The 15,921-nt window shown below is 37.1% G+C and overlaps 1 protein-coding gene across 1 annotated transcript in view; it reads right to left on the bottom strand.

The window, feature by feature from the left end:
* Positions 1-15,921, bottom strand: part of vps8 (VPS8 subunit of CORVET complex) — a 171,726-nt gene that overhangs the window by 130,562 nt on the left and 25,243 nt on the right. The window contains 5 exon segments of the mRNA XM_052546015.1: positions 528-544; positions 6,935-7,006; positions 7,074-7,110; positions 7,546-7,644; positions 7,773-7,901. Of these exon segments, the coding sequence (XP_052401975.1) occupies positions 528-544; positions 6,935-7,006; positions 7,074-7,110; positions 7,546-7,644; positions 7,773-7,901 (354 nt within the window).

Here is a 15,921-nt window from a genome sequence, read left to right as displayed (position 1 = left end):
ATCAAACATCAGGGTGGTCTACGCTCCCGCTGCATGTCGCAACTCGCTCGCCATCTCCTCTTGTGGAGTCACAAGCATCTGAGGTCATTTCGTGCCATTCACATTCTGGCAGGCTCAATTGTGCTGCCCATGAGCTCTCATGGCAGCAGTCTCGCCCCGGGGAATAGACAATCCACCCCCAGTTGGTTCAACTGATTTGGGAATGCTTCAGAGACGCTCAGGTAGACCTGTTTGCCTCTCCAGAAAATTCCCACTGCCAGTTGTTTTACTTCCTGACTGAGGGCACTCTTTGGCATGGACGCCCTGGCAAACAGTTGGCCGCTGGGGCTGCACAAGTGTGCGTTTCCCCCAGTGAGCCTTCTTGGACAGACGTTGTGCAAGATAAGTGGGGAGGATGAGGAGCAGGTCCTCATGGTTGTGCCTTTTTGGCCCGGCTTCACCTGGTTCCCCGAACATTTACTCCTCGCTACAGCCCCTCCCTGGCCAATTCCTCTGAGGAAGGACCTTCTTTCTCAGAGACGGGGCACCCTCTGGTAATCCTTACCTACATGTGTGGGTTCTAGACGGGTCAAGGTAAGTTTAGGTACCTTACCACCACAGGTGGTAGCTACCATCACTTCAGCTAGAGCTGTGTCTAACAGACACGCCTATGCTTTGAAGTGGAACCTCTTCGTCACTTGGTGTTCTTCACGGTGTGAGGACCCCTGTAAATGTCCGGTCGGGTCAGTGCTTTCCTTTCTTCAGGAGGGGTTGGAACGAAGGCTGTCTCCTTCCACCCTCAAGGTCTATGTGTCCACCATTTTGGCTCACCATGACCCTGTCAGACCTTATCATCTGATCGTGGGTGTATCTCTCTATTAGTTTTATTGGATCTTAGTGCTGCGTTTGACACAATTGACCACAACATTCTTTTGCATAGAATTGAACACTTTGTTGGCATCAGTGGAAGTGCATTAGCATGGTTTAAATCGTACTTTTATGACCGCCATCAGTTCGTAGCAGTGAATGAAGATGTATCATATCAATCACAAGTGCAGTATGGAGTACCTCAAGGCTCAGTACTAGGGCCGCTACTCTTCACGCTTTATATGTTACCCTTGGGAGATATCATCAGGAAACATGGTGTTAGCTTTCACTGTTATGCTGATGATACGCAGCTCTATATTTCCTCGCAGCCTGGTGAAACACACCAATTTGAAAAACTAATGGAATGCATAGTCGATATAAAAAATTGGATGACGAGTAATTTCTTACTGCTAAATTCAGAAAAAACAGAGGTGTTAATCATAGGGCCTAAAAACTCTGCTTGTAATAACCTAGAACACTGTCTAAGACTTGATGGTTGCTCTGTCAATTCTTCGTCATCAGTTAGGAACCTAGGTGTGCTACTTGATCGCAATCTTTCCTTAGAAAGCCACATTTCTAGCATTTGTAAAACTGCATTTTTCCATCTCAAAAATATATCTAAATTACGGCCTATGCTCTCAATGTCAAATGCAGAAATGTTCATCCATGCATTTATGACTTCAAGGTTAGACTATTGTAATGCTTTATTGGGTGGTTGTTCTGCACGCTTGGTAAACAAACTACAGCTAGTCCAAAATGCAGCAGCAAGAGTTCTTACTAGAACCAGGAAGTATGACCATATTAGCCCGGTCCTGTCCACACTGCACTGGCTCCCTATCAAACATCGTATAGATTTTAAAATATTGCTTATTACTTATAAAGCCCTGAATGGTTTAGCACCTCAGTATTTGAATGAGCTCCTTTTACATTATACTCCTCTACGTCCGCTACGTTCTCAAAACTCAGGCAATTTGATAATACCTAGAATATCAAAATCAACTGCGGGCGGCAGATCCTTTTCCTATTTGGCGCCTAAACTCTGGAATAACCTACCTAACATTGTTCGGGAGGCAGACACACTCTTGCAGTTTAAATCTAGATTAAAGACCCATCTCTTTAACCTGGCATACACATAACATACTAATATGCTTTTAATATCCAAATCCGTTAAAGGATTTTTAGGCTGCGTTAATTAGGTAAACCGGAACCGGAAACACTTCACATAACACCGTACTTTCTACATCATTAGAAGAATGGCATCTACGCTAATATTTGTCTGTTTCTCTCTTGTTCCGAGGTCACCGTGGCCACGAGATCCAGTCTGTGTCCAGATCAGAGGGTCACTGCAGTCACCCGGATCCAGTACGTATCCAGACCAGATGGTGGATCAGCACCTAGAAAGGACCTCTACTGCCCTGAAAGACAGCGGAGACCAGGACAACTAGAGCCCCAGATACAGATCCCCTGTAAAGACCTTGTCTCAGAGGAGCACCAGGACAAGACCACAGGAAACAGATGATTCTTCTGCACAATCTGACTTTGCTGCAGCCTGGAATTGAACTACTGGTTTCGTCTGGTCAGAGGAGAACTGACCCCCCAACTGAGCCTGGTTTCTCCCAAGGTTTTTTTCTCCATTCTGTCACCGATGGAGTTTCGGTTCCTTGCCGCTGTCGCCTCTGGCTTGCTTAGTTGGGGTCACTTCATCTACAGCGATATCATTGACTTGATTGCAAATAAAAACAGACACTATTTCAACTGAACAGAGATGACATAACTGAATTCAAACTGCCTTTAACTATCATTTTGCATTATTGAGACACTGTTTTCCAAATGAATGTTGTTCAGTGCTTTGACGCAATGTATTTTGTTTAAAGCACTATATAAATAAAGGTGATTGATTGATTGTTGAAGGTAAGTCTTTTGGGTCTGATAATCTGGTTCCTGAGAGGAGCAATATAATCTCAGTCATGAGTTTTTATAATCTCCGTGTAGAGCCCGTGTCCTCCCAGGTAGTCGCACCTTCGGGCCAGTAAGGACCTTCTGTAATTCTTTGTAAGCTATAGGCTCTCACTCGTGCTGGCCTCACGACAGGGTGCCATCACTCACACGGGTTGCTGGAAGACAGCCATGTGGCGTTTTATAAGGGACCCCATTCGTAAAGTCGAACGTGATCGAATGAAAGGGAACGTCTTGCGTACGTTTGTAACCCTCGTTCCCTGAAGGAGGGAACGGAGACGTTATTTCCCCCTGCCACATCGCTGTTCCACTGAACGGCCGGGTCACTGGCTTGGCTCCTCAGCGAAGACTTGAATGCAAGTTGCTCACGCTGCTCGTTATATACCGCTCTGCGGGGCGGAGCTTGCGATGCAAAATCCCATTGATATTCCCTCCAAGACGTTCTGGGTCCAGCAGGCTGCCTCTGCAAACTTCCAAGGGCCTCAAGATGACATAAAACTGTTGCGAATTGTTTAAAAACTTGATGCATGTATGTAGGGCTCGACATTAAAGCTTGGTCATTGGCTCATTGGCCACCCGTGTGGCCCCAGATCTGATAGGTAGTTGGTCAAGTTCGTCAACACAAGAAAGGAGAAATGCTGTCAATCAATGATGACAGCTGATCAACTGATTAAGGGCCAGTTTTAAATTTTTTGCTAACACAGTAACGGTCATAGTGAGACTGTGAGAGCTGATTTCTGCTCATCGGACGTTTGGCCATGCAGGTCAGGTGACCCATGAGATGAGCATGCGGGCTACACCTACTGCTGCTGGTCCGTGAAACAAACAAACAGGAAGACGATCATAAAGAGTTGCAATGACAAAAACGCTGGAATCAGTCGATTAAGATGTCTGGTAATTTAATGTTTAGGATTGTGTCAAAGCAACTGAACAATATCAATTAGGAAAACAGTGTATCAATAATGCAAAATAACAGTTAAAGGCAGTTCAACTTTGAATTCAGTGCTGTCATCATCTCAGTTCAGTTACGAGACTGCATGTATGGCAAGTCAAATGGTTCAAAATACTGTACTAAATCCTAAACTTGAAAATAGTTTTAAGACAAGGGGTTTTTCAACTTGAAATTTATTTCCCTTTTTTTTCTCAACCAGATTTATTGCCGATTTCAATGTGATGCTTGAGGCTTTGGCTATTCTGTTTTATACAGTCGTATACTTTTATTATATTCCTTGCTGTTGTTGTATTTATGTATGCAGTGAAAGCTTAAAAAAAATCTTTGTGTGTGGTTTGTGCAAAACATACACTAGAATAAATATACAATGAACCAAAAATATTATGTATAAATCAGAACCATATACACACATGAACATTTTTATTCATAGTGATCCCCCCCCCCCCTTTATTCAATAAACTTTAAACCTGGTTAACAGACTCTGTGCCTTGGTCAGAAAGAATGATCTGTGGTGCCCCAAACCTGTATAAATAAATTAATTAATGCAGTACACAACTGCTTCATATTTAGTCAAAATAGCATAGGCTAGTTTGTGTAATGGTCAATAAATGTACTCATTTACATTGTTGGTCCTGAACATGCATTTGTGACTTTCCCCACTAAATTAATCCTAGCTGTTAACATAACATAATCAGTTTATATGTCTCACAGCAATGTTGAAAAGGAAAATATTTAGTAGCCTTTTTAACCATTTATCAATGTCCACCCCCCAGGCCAGTAGAATCTAGCTGAAATGGCAAGCTTGCTTTTTTCTAATTCTAAAATAAAAATGGGCTGACCTCTTTTTGTCCAGCAGCCACTTTTCTTTTAAACTTCATATTGTTTTCTGAGGAGATGTGATTAAGTTTGCAATCTACTGAAATAGCTTTATTGTTAAAATAACCTGCAATGAGGTTCTAAAGGCCTAATTGAAGGAATATGCCTATTAAAACTGAAATTAGAAAACGGGTCACTGTCAATGTGCTAGTTGTTTTAAGTCAGTTAAATATAGTTTCTTGACAAACACTGACTTTTTGTTTTTATCAAGTCTTGGTGTATCACTATACCTCACTTTACTATGAAAAAAATGTGTCAGTATAGAGAAGTTGCTTACCATCAACTTGGAAATTGGAGGAACATATGCAAGTGAAATATTTCCGTGCTTTTTTTAAAGACAAATGGATAAATGCCTTGAGTTTTTTTTTTTATTTAGAATTTCCTCCTATAGGTTTGACCTATATTAACTATGTTCCACTGTATCAGTAAGAAGGTAAACAGATTAATCAAATAGAATATTAGTTAAAATGTATTGTTGCTCTATATGGAAACGTCAGCATGGACAGAATACACTAATTTGCAATGGAAAAATTAAACTGCAAAAACTCGGACATAAGACAAAAACAAAGGAACAATTGCAAGACGAAGAAAAATAAGTGTGAGAATCATTTTACTATGCTGCAGTGTAGAGATTTGTCCCTTTTTGCTTTCCTTACATCCAGTTGTGTTTGTTGTATTTACATGCGGCAGAATTTAGGCTACTTTGGGGCAATGTTTGATAAACTATTTGGTTGGGTTTATTACACAGACCTTGCAACCCGAGGGGAAACAGGAATTCCAGAGGGGAACAGAATCGACTGCTACACCGGCGCCATTGCGCTATGAAATATGAAAAGCTATTTTCTGTACTGAAGACTAAGGCTTTTTTTTGCAGATGTGTGTGTTCAGTAGAGCTAATGTTATATTTTTGGCCAACCAGTGTGTGAAATATAGTGTGACAGTCTAGATTTAAGTAACTATAACACAAGAACAAGCTTTGACTTAGTATTTGCTCTGTGATTAAAGGGCTGTTTAAAGTCTTTTTTTTTTCTTGAAGATGTCTACAGCTAAGTCATGAAATCACAGAAAAAGCGATTAAAGTTTCAAACTGTGCATGTATAAGCAGCAAACCACGTTTCTCAAATGCATGTTCAAATGAAATATGGTCTATTCTGTAATTTGAGATCACAATATCAGACATAAGCTGATTTGTATTTTTTATTAGTAATTTAATGCACAATTAATTGTGAGCACAGTGCACTTTATACTATAAAATATGTGAAAAATGAAACCATTTAAATGCATAAAAACTTTATATTATATTCTGGCATTTATTTCTACTGTTGATTTCTGGCCTTTTTCACATTTTTGATCACTGCACGCCTCATACATGAGTAATGTTGGAGAGCAAGCATTTACGAGTTTTGAGAAGCTGAATGAGCAATAAAGCTAGAGTTAGCCCCTTTATTAAAATACCTGGAGGTGAGGAATAATAAAAAAAATTGTGTTACTTGATCTAAGTTGCAAATTGCAATCTCAATTCAGTTAAGTAGAAATTAATTGTACTCGGTTGTGTTTAAGACACTAAAATAGTCCAGTATGGCTACATTATAGTCAAACACATTTTTTATATAAAATAATGAAGATTTCTGTGCCACCCCAGACTGGTTCCTGGCCCTTCCCTGGTCACCCCTATAAAAACATCCTGGCTTCGCCACTGTCGAACTTGCAACCTTTGGATTACGAGTCTGAATTTCTAATAATTGTTTCTACATTTCTAAATTGTTACCATACTGTATGAACAACACTACAGTACACAGCATGCGACATGATTTGGTGTTAGGGGGAGGGAGGACACAATGACAGACTGATGATAGCTGGGGGTCAACAAAATCAACAGTGGTTCAGTTTTGCACTTGAAACACTGCCAGTGTGAAAGCACAGTGAATACCGCTTCTGCTCTGTTTACATGTCCAGTGCGAAATGGGCATTAATGTTTAGCAATGCTACAAATGATGCAATGAAAAATGATTTTGCACTATATAAATACATTACCTTTTCCTGAATATTCCACCCAAGACAAGCCAAAGCACAGAGAAATTCCCAGAGTTTAAATAACACTCAATGACAAATACTATAACAGTAGTGCACATGTAGAGTTCTAAAACGGCATTGTTGCATTATATATTAATAAAGCACTGTGATATAGTTCTAGACAGACTGTTGTGATTAAACATAAATCTTACAAAAATCTAAAAATAAATTCCACTGAAGTGCCCTTTATCAACTTTACCTCAACAGCACAAAGAACTGAAACATGCTTACCAAATACTAAGGCCAGGCCATGTGACGTCCCTACAGCGATCACATTTGAAACAGTTTGCAAATACAAAAGCACTTCAGATATGAAATGTTTTTTTTTTTTTTTTCATTAACTAAATAAAAGCACTAGAAAGTCAAATACTCACTATTGCCGTTGGCAAGCCAGCATCAACTTTATCCTGAAGAGAGATGGAAAGAGTAAAAGCACCAAATTACAAAATGAGCAACACTATCATTGGAATAGAAGAAATTTCTGTTTGCAAAGCCTCTTATTTATAGCTCTCAATTTATAGCTGTTATTTATAGCTCTGAATTATTAAAACAGGATTGTGCACCATTGACAACTGAGCTAACAATCTCTGAATTGAATCCAGAAAAAAAAAGTAAATTAATCAAATACAGAAATGAATTACACAAATGAATGATGAATTAAATAAATAATGGACTGAATGAAAAAAAAATCATTAAAACTGCTGTAAGTGTAGCTTTTCATAATGTTATGTATTACATTACCCATAAACATTATCATATAAACAACACTTTTAGACACAGCATACTTATTACAGCTTTGAATAGTATAGCACAAGCAATTGAAGAAGTATTGTAGGTCTCACCGCAGCTGATACCATCTGAGCTGAGATGCCTTTCAGCACATTGCGTCTAAGAACAGATCCATGTACTGTAGCATTAGTTTCCACTGGTTTCGTCCTCCTGAGGTGAATATACACAAGAATAATTACTGAAAAGAAAAAACTTTATTCAGTCACCAAACATGCATCACAACATCAATACAGAGTGAGTGCTGGTAATGTGTAGCTAGGTTAAGAATGTGTCCATTCCTCTTTAAATGTGTGCGGTCTCCACTGTCAGAGCTGGCCAGAGACAAGGTTTCACATGAGTGGGCATCAATGTTCTCTGTGTTCAAAAGACATGTGTCCTCCACAATGAATGGCTCATCCTCATCTTCAGGCTGAAAACAAGAGTGTTGAAAACCAAAATAGTCATAAACATAAACTTTCTATATAAATTCTTTTTAAAATATTTTCTTACCCTCTATCTGATTTACTTCTGCTCTAGTTAGTAATCAATTTAAATTTCAAGCTTGTACTTGAAACTTGGTATTGTGTTTGAAAAATGAATTTGCTTTTATGACAAATTGCTCGCCGTGTACCTCATTTGTGTAAAAGCATCTTGAATAAATTAAATGTCTGCTGAATTAAAAGATGTTAATAGAAAAGATCATTTGTAAAAATTACCATTCAATCAATATAAAAAAGCTGTTCATTACTATCTCTGTTCTTACAAAAAGAGTACCACGGTATTTAAAGATTGCCATATACAAGTACTATGGTATTTTTTATAGTATTGCATGACAAATTATATTTGCGAAAAAGCTTGGACTGAACACTTGACTGAGTTTAGACAATCAAAGACTAAAGACTTATATGCTTGTCATTAGTTTTGTAGATAAACACATTATCAATTGTGTGGTCAGTAATTTTTTTTATTTTTTAGAAATTAATATTTGTATTCAGCATGGATGCTTTAAATATACCAAAAGTGACAGTAAAGATATTTAAATGTTATTCTGTAAAGTAAAAAAAAAAAAAAAAATCTATTTCAAATAAATATTTTTCTTTTGAACTTTCTATTCATCAAATAATCCTGAAAACAAAAGGTATAAATGTTTCCACAGAAATATGAAGCTGCACAACTGTTTTCAACATTGATGATAATTTCTAAGGGATCATGTGAAACAGTTATTGCTTATGAAACATTTTACAGTATATTCACAAAAAAAAGTTTGTTTTAAACTATAATAATAATATATCACAATATTATTGTTTTAGCTGTATTTCTGATTAAATAAATGCACACTTGGTACACAAGAGACTTTCAAAAACTGACCCAACCCCACTTTTTTTTTTTTTTTTTTTTTTACAAGTCTTCATGTGTCTACATATGAATTTCTTTATAAACCATTTTGAAATATGAGTGGACAATATTTAGGCTATTTTATAATATACAGGTGCTGGTCATATCATTAGATTATCATCAAAAAGTTGATTTATTTTACTAATTCCATTCAAAAAGTGAAACTTGTATATTATATTCATTCATTACACACAGACTGATATATTTGAAATGTTTATTTCTTTTAATTTGGATTTTTATAACTGACAACTAAGGAAAATCCCAAATTCAGTATCTCAGAAAATTTGAATATTTGTGAAAAGGTTTAATATTGAAGACACCTGGTGCCACACTCTAATCAGCTAATTAACTCAAAACCCCTGCAAAGCCTTTAAATGGTCTCTTAGTCTAATTCTGTAGGCTACACAATCATGGGGAAGACTGCTGACTAGACAGTTGTCCAAAAGACGACCATTGACACTTTGCACATGGAGGGCAAGACACAAAAGGTCATTGAAAAGAGGCTGTCTGTTCACAGAACTCTGTGTCCAAACACAGCACTATATGCTACGTGCTGCTGACCAACTTTATAGAGATGCAGATTTCATTTTCCAACAGGACTTGGCACCTGCACACAGTGCGAAAGCTACCAGTACCTGGTTTAAGGACCATGGTATCCCTGTTCTTATTTGGCCAGCAAACCCTTATTTGGCATATCGCAAAGATGCGATATGCCAAACCCAAGAATGCAGAAGAGCTGAAGGACAATATCAGAGCAACCTGGGCTCTCATAACACCTGAGCAGTGCCACAGACTGATCAACTCCATGCCACGCATTTTATTTTTTACTTAATAATAATAATAATTACTACTACTACTACTACTACTACTACTAATAATAATAATAATTAAGCTATTATTTAATTAACATTTATTTTTTTTAAATTGTTTTTAATATTATAATATTCATTTAAATAGAATTAATAGTTATTACTAAGTAAGAAATTAATTAATTAAAATTTTACCGCTTTTGATACATAGCTCTTTTATGGACTGCATTGTTGTTTTTGTTTTGTTGTATCTAGCCTATTTATATCTCTATAGCCACAAATAATATATTCCCGAACTGTGGTCTCATTGTAGGGGTTTGCTGAACCTTGTGCTGTTTTTTACGGAGTCCCGCACAAGTACAACATGTTCCTGGATCAACATCTTTGTTGATCCTGGAACAACATTCCAATCAACCAATCAGATTTGAGATATAACTTTTCAGGAAATATCTGTTTTAGGCTTAAAATCAGGGTTAGGTGCTTCTAAGCCCTTCTTAATCAACTATCATTTGACACTGACTACGTTTACAAGCTGTTAAAATTCGGGTTATGGTCGGGTTAAGGTCACTATTCGGGTTTCTGAAACATTCGGGATAATCCGTTTACATGCGTGAGCAGAGAGAGTCACTCCTGTATACATGGAATGTGTAATCAGTCGCCAATATCCCGATGTAAACGGCGACGCGCGGTTAGTGTCTGAACGTAAGACGCAATATGCATCATTTCTGATTCTTCTTCCTGTATCCAAAGACTCAAAAGACCAAGATTCCTTGCGAATAGAACATGCGCAGAAAACACATTTTGATGGGGATATGCCGAAATGCGTTTACAAGATCAAATATTCGGGTTAGAAAAGGGGTACCCCAGGTATAATATCCCAGTTACATGGCCGTGCGCGACCGGTTTATTGCTAATATCCCGGTTTTGAATGGGTTATTGGCTGCATGTAAACGTAGTCACTGATTTAAGGAATAAATGATGAGTAGGGTTAGGTTTAGGGGTAGGGATTGGGTTAAGTCTATATTTTTGGACAATAATGTTGATCCAGAATCATCAAAAAATATTGATCCAGGAACATGTCTTACTTGGCAAAATCATGGTGACCACCCCGCACATGACACGCAGGAAAAAATGTAAGGCTAAATTTTGTGCACGATTTACAAATTCCTTCCCTCGATTTACTAAATCGTGCACATGATTTACAAAGTTCGTTCCCTCGATTTACTAAATCGTGCACATGATTTACTAATTCGTTCCCTCGATTTGCCAAACCGTGTGCACGATTTAGCAAATCGAGCAAACACAATAGTTAATTGAGGGAACGCAATAGTAATCGTGTGCACGTTTTCGTACGTTGAGGGAATGAATTAGTAAATCATGCCCAAAATGTATAAATTTTTCTTGCATGTCATGTGTGGGGCTCTGTAGTTTTTTTTTTTTATCCAGACTGAGGGAAAACCTTATTTCACTAAAATGTTTGCCCAATTTTACGAAGAATAGCACTGTGAAATAGTTTGTATGCATTGTTACAAACCATCTTCACTTATAATTAGTAGGCCTACTCGGGTATAAAATCAAATTAAAATTTCTGTTCACTTCGATGCCAGCTGTTCCTCACAACAACACACGGTGATGCTTTCACACTGCTTTTAACGCACAGATTTGCACAACACACTCCATCTAAATAATGGTTAAGCATGTAAATTGATTAGGTCAAATTAGATTTACTATCACATTGAGTTAAATTGCAGTGACAGCTCTTATAGAAAAAGAACAATTTAACTACTTATGAAACAGTGTAATTATAGGGTACCACAGTGTATAATGCATGAGCTAGATATGGTACACTAACCCATCCTTTGTTAATGAGAGACCTTTTCCTCTTTCATCTGCTGGCAGAGATACACCAGAGACAGCAGGCAAATGTCAACCTCGTCACTTCGTTGCTATGAAAAAAAGGGACACTGGTTCTGTGTCGTATGTAATGACAGACCTCGCATTGTTACTGATATGTTCACTTCTGAAATGTGGGAGAGGTCTGAAAATAGAACTCCAGCAAGTGTAGTTACTCTATATGATTATTTTAAACAATCAGTCAGGTTCATTTGTTGTCTGGAGTAGTAAACTTAATGAGATAGTGTACTATTTCTCACTTAGAGAAAGCGTATTTAGTTTCTCAGGGTTCCAGGAGAAGTATTTGATTGCTAGTCACAGATGGATGATCGTAAACAGCTCTCTGTTTGTCGGAGAGAAGATCTAGAGAGGAATCCAAAGACAGGGTGGTGTTTTTTGGCTCAGGTTCACAGTCACCATCGTACATATATTTAGAACCAGCATCTCCAAATGCTTTCCAAATCGAAAAGACCAAGTCTGATCCAAAATCACTTTAATACCAGATTTCTGTTCTATGCAATGGCATTGTAGACCTATATTGTATTGCTAACTATGCGGCAATATCACTCTTGATAAAGGGCAATGTCATATATTACATTCCTGTAATGGATCTACATACACATTTAAAATGTGTAATCTTTCTTTTCCGGGAAATTCTTCAATCAAATCAAATTCTAGCATGTCCTCTTGCAAACACCACCATAATGCTACATTGGGAAGGGCAACATTTTATTTTAAGGTGTCCTTGTTGCACATATTACATATAATTACTATTAAAATAACAATTTATTATAAGTACATGCTAGTAACATAATTGTAATTATGAGGAGGCAGGGTTATGGATAGGGTTTATTAAAAACATCATCAGCTTCGTCAGAAATCCAGCTGCACATAACTGATTTAGGAGATACAAACTTGAGCTGCTGCTCTGCGTTCAACATGCACCTAAGTTTATTTCACATTTGACATTCAAGAGAGAAGATCGGGCTTCAGATGTAGCCATCACTGCAGCACTAAGAGAAGGTGAAGCTGTCAATTGTACATTTTAGGAAATTGAAAGTGGGAATATCTCCATGGTGACACCAACACACACAAGTATACTGGCCATGATTCACGCTTCACATCCAAGGTTATTCTCACTGGCTGTAGATCAAGCCAGCTGAGTCAATCTATTATTCATGATTCAGTTCAGAGTCTCTGCAGAATTCGCCAAAACCTGTAGATCATCTGACAGAACAGGAACTGTTCTTCCCGGTGGAAGAAAGTGGCCCTTTAGCTTGGCTGCTGTATAATAAGGTGATGACTGGCCATGCGAGGTGTAATCAGAAAAGCCTGAAATGAGCCTGAGATCGAAAAGTGAGAGCAGCATTAATGAGAGTCGAGAGATGAGTGAGGCAGAAACGCTGATCAGAGGACGGACTGATAAAAATAGAAGTGAGGAGACGGAACAGTGGGAGAAAGAGTAACTCAGAGTCAAAGGGCTATTCAATAAAAGCAGGTTGATTACAGCAACAGTGAGTGATTACAGTTTTTTTTTTCAATTGCTAACAAGTGTTTACCAATATTTAAAGTACTTTTTCTAAACTATTAACACAGCAACACACCTACATCACACAATTAGCCAAATTGTTAATTTTCTGTCCAAAACCACATTTTGTTAAATAAATACAAGCTCTACATTTCAAAATTCTGAATATCTTTTTTCTACCTACAGTATACTAACTCTATCAAAACACTGAAAACCCAATTCAAAATCGAGTCATTTGGACAAAACATTAGCACTACTTTTCTATCCAATAGGAGCATATAGTCAATCATAGCATAGTGACTGTCAAAATACTAACAGTTGATGGCTTTACAAAAACTGCGTTACTTTATTTGTTTCAGTTCTACTTGCATAGACAATAGAAAAAAAAAAATCATTGTTTATTTTTTTAAAATTCATTTTTTATGCAATTTAGTTACCTTCAACTGAAACTCATTTTACATTTTTAAGTGTTGAATGTGTTCATTCTTGGCAACATACTGTCTAAAACTGAATGAGTCATTAATTTATAAAATGTACAATGGAAAAAAAATAGTGTCCTCTGTGTCAACAAAAATAACAACATACATGGCCTTTGGTTACTATGCAAGCTTGTTTCCGTCACAGGATAAAAAAGTAAAAACGTTAACTTTTTATCTCACAATTTGGACTTCTATTCCCGGAATTGCGGGAATATCAGAATTGTGAGATAAATTCACAATTGCAAGAAATAAAAGTAAGAACTGTGAGATTACGTAAAAAAGTCACAATAACCCTTTACCCTTACAGTAATATCCCATTGCAGACATAAGCTTTCATAGGTTTCACATGTGTAAGAGTGAAAAAGGAACATAAAAATGCAGAGTCCAGCACATTCTTACCCACTCGCTTACCTCTTCTTCTCCCTTACTTATCTTCTTCTGATCCAACTACTGCTCTCCCTCCTCCAACTATTCCTCTCCTTCTCCCAGACATTATTTTCCCTGTCTCCGATTCTTTGTGTTGTTCTCCATCCACAAACCACATTCAAAGAGGTCTTTTTTTTACTTTACAATATGTTGATGTAATGGTAAGAGCATCAACACCTGACTATTCCTCCAACTGAGACTGGAATCAGCTATTTCTAAATATTTTAGTGATCTGTTACTTAAAAATGCTTATCAGTTGTTACAATATTTTTGATAGAGATTTTTTTCAATACTTCTGAGCTGCTGTTGCTGCAGAAGTAGAGGCTTTACACTATATTTAAAGTTTGCAACATTAGATCTCAATTTCTGTCGTGCTGTGTTTAAGCATTTGTATAAAAAAAAAAAAAAAACGGTTAGAAAGATCTATGATTTTGGTATGTGGTAAGCTTATATGAAAATAAAATGTAAGCAGAAAGTTAGAAACGTGTTAATTTACTGATAATTGTGTGAAAACAACAATTCTTATAAAGGTATGGTCATAACAGACTGATGTTGTGCTAATTGTGTATAGTGTTTTGAAAATGTGCCTACAGATTGGACAAAAGGATGCTAGCAATTATATATATATATATATATATATATATATATATATATATATATATATACAGTACAGAGTACAGACCAAAAGTTTGGACACACCTTCTCATTCAAAGAGTTTTCTTTATTTTCATGACTATGAAAATTGTAGACTCACATTGAAGGCATCAAGGGCTATTTGACCAAGAAGGAGAGTGATGGGGTGCTGCGCCAGATGACCTGGCCTCCACAGTCCCCAGACCTGAACCCAATCGAGATGGTTTAGGGCTGAGCTGGACCGCAGACAGAAGGCAAAAGGGCCTTCTCTTCTCCAAACTCTTTGAATGAGAAGGTTTGTCCAAACTTTTGGTCTGTACTGTATATATATATATATATATATATATATATATATATATATATATATATATATATATATATATATATATATATATATATATATATATATATATGTATATATAGAACCCCAATTTCAGAGAAGTTGGGACATTTTGTAAAAATGTGTAAATTTGTAAAAATCAAGAATCGGTGATCTGTTCATTCTCTTTAACTTTTATTTAATTGACTAAAGTAAAAAGAAAAGATTTCCGAAGTTTTCACTGACCACTGTAAATGTATTTTGTAAATATAATTTTATTTTATTTTGATGGCTGCAACACATTCCAAAAAAGTTGTGACAGAGGCAAAATATCGAATATCCACATTAAACTGTTTTGAAACAGTTCACAGTGATCAGGTGAATTGGGGTATCACGTTTGGGTATAAAAGGAGCATCTCAGGATTTACAAGATCATGGCTCATCACTTTATGCCAAATTTCCTCAGAGAGGTGTCTAACAAATCAAAAATCTCATTTTGAAATACAAAATTGTAAACAATGTAGGTCTTTCACCAACTACCACACTTAATATTGTGAAAGGATTCAAGGAATCCAAAGAAATCACAGTACAAGTAGGACAAGGCACTCAGATGGCATTACATAAAAAAACCATTGTGCTGCAGTGTTAAATATAGCCACATGGGCTCAGGAGTACTTCAGAAAACTGCTGTCACTTAACACAGTCTGTTGCTGCATCAAGAAATGCAAATTGAAACTCTGTTACTCTAGGAGAAAACTATAAATCAATTCTACACAGTGATGCCACTGGGTTCTCTGGACCAGAGCTCATCTCAGATAGTCAAAAAGACAGTGGAAAGGTGTGCTGTACTCAGATGAGTCCACATTTCAACTCGTTTCTAGGAAAAATGGATTTCGAGTTCTCAGTCCCAAAGACCAAACGGAACATCCAGACTTTCATCAGTGACAGATGTGAAAGCAAACATCTGT

Source organism: Carassius gibelio, chromosome B1 (assembly GCF_023724105.1).
Source record: "Carassius gibelio isolate Cgi1373 ecotype wild population from Czech Republic chromosome B1, carGib1.2-hapl.c, whole genome shotgun sequence".
In the NCBI taxonomy this organism is placed as follows: Eukaryota; Metazoa; Chordata; class Actinopteri; order Cypriniformes; family Cyprinidae; genus Carassius; species Carassius gibelio.
Note: the sequence above shows the minus strand (reverse complement) of the source record. Positions and strands in the feature narration are given on the sequence as shown.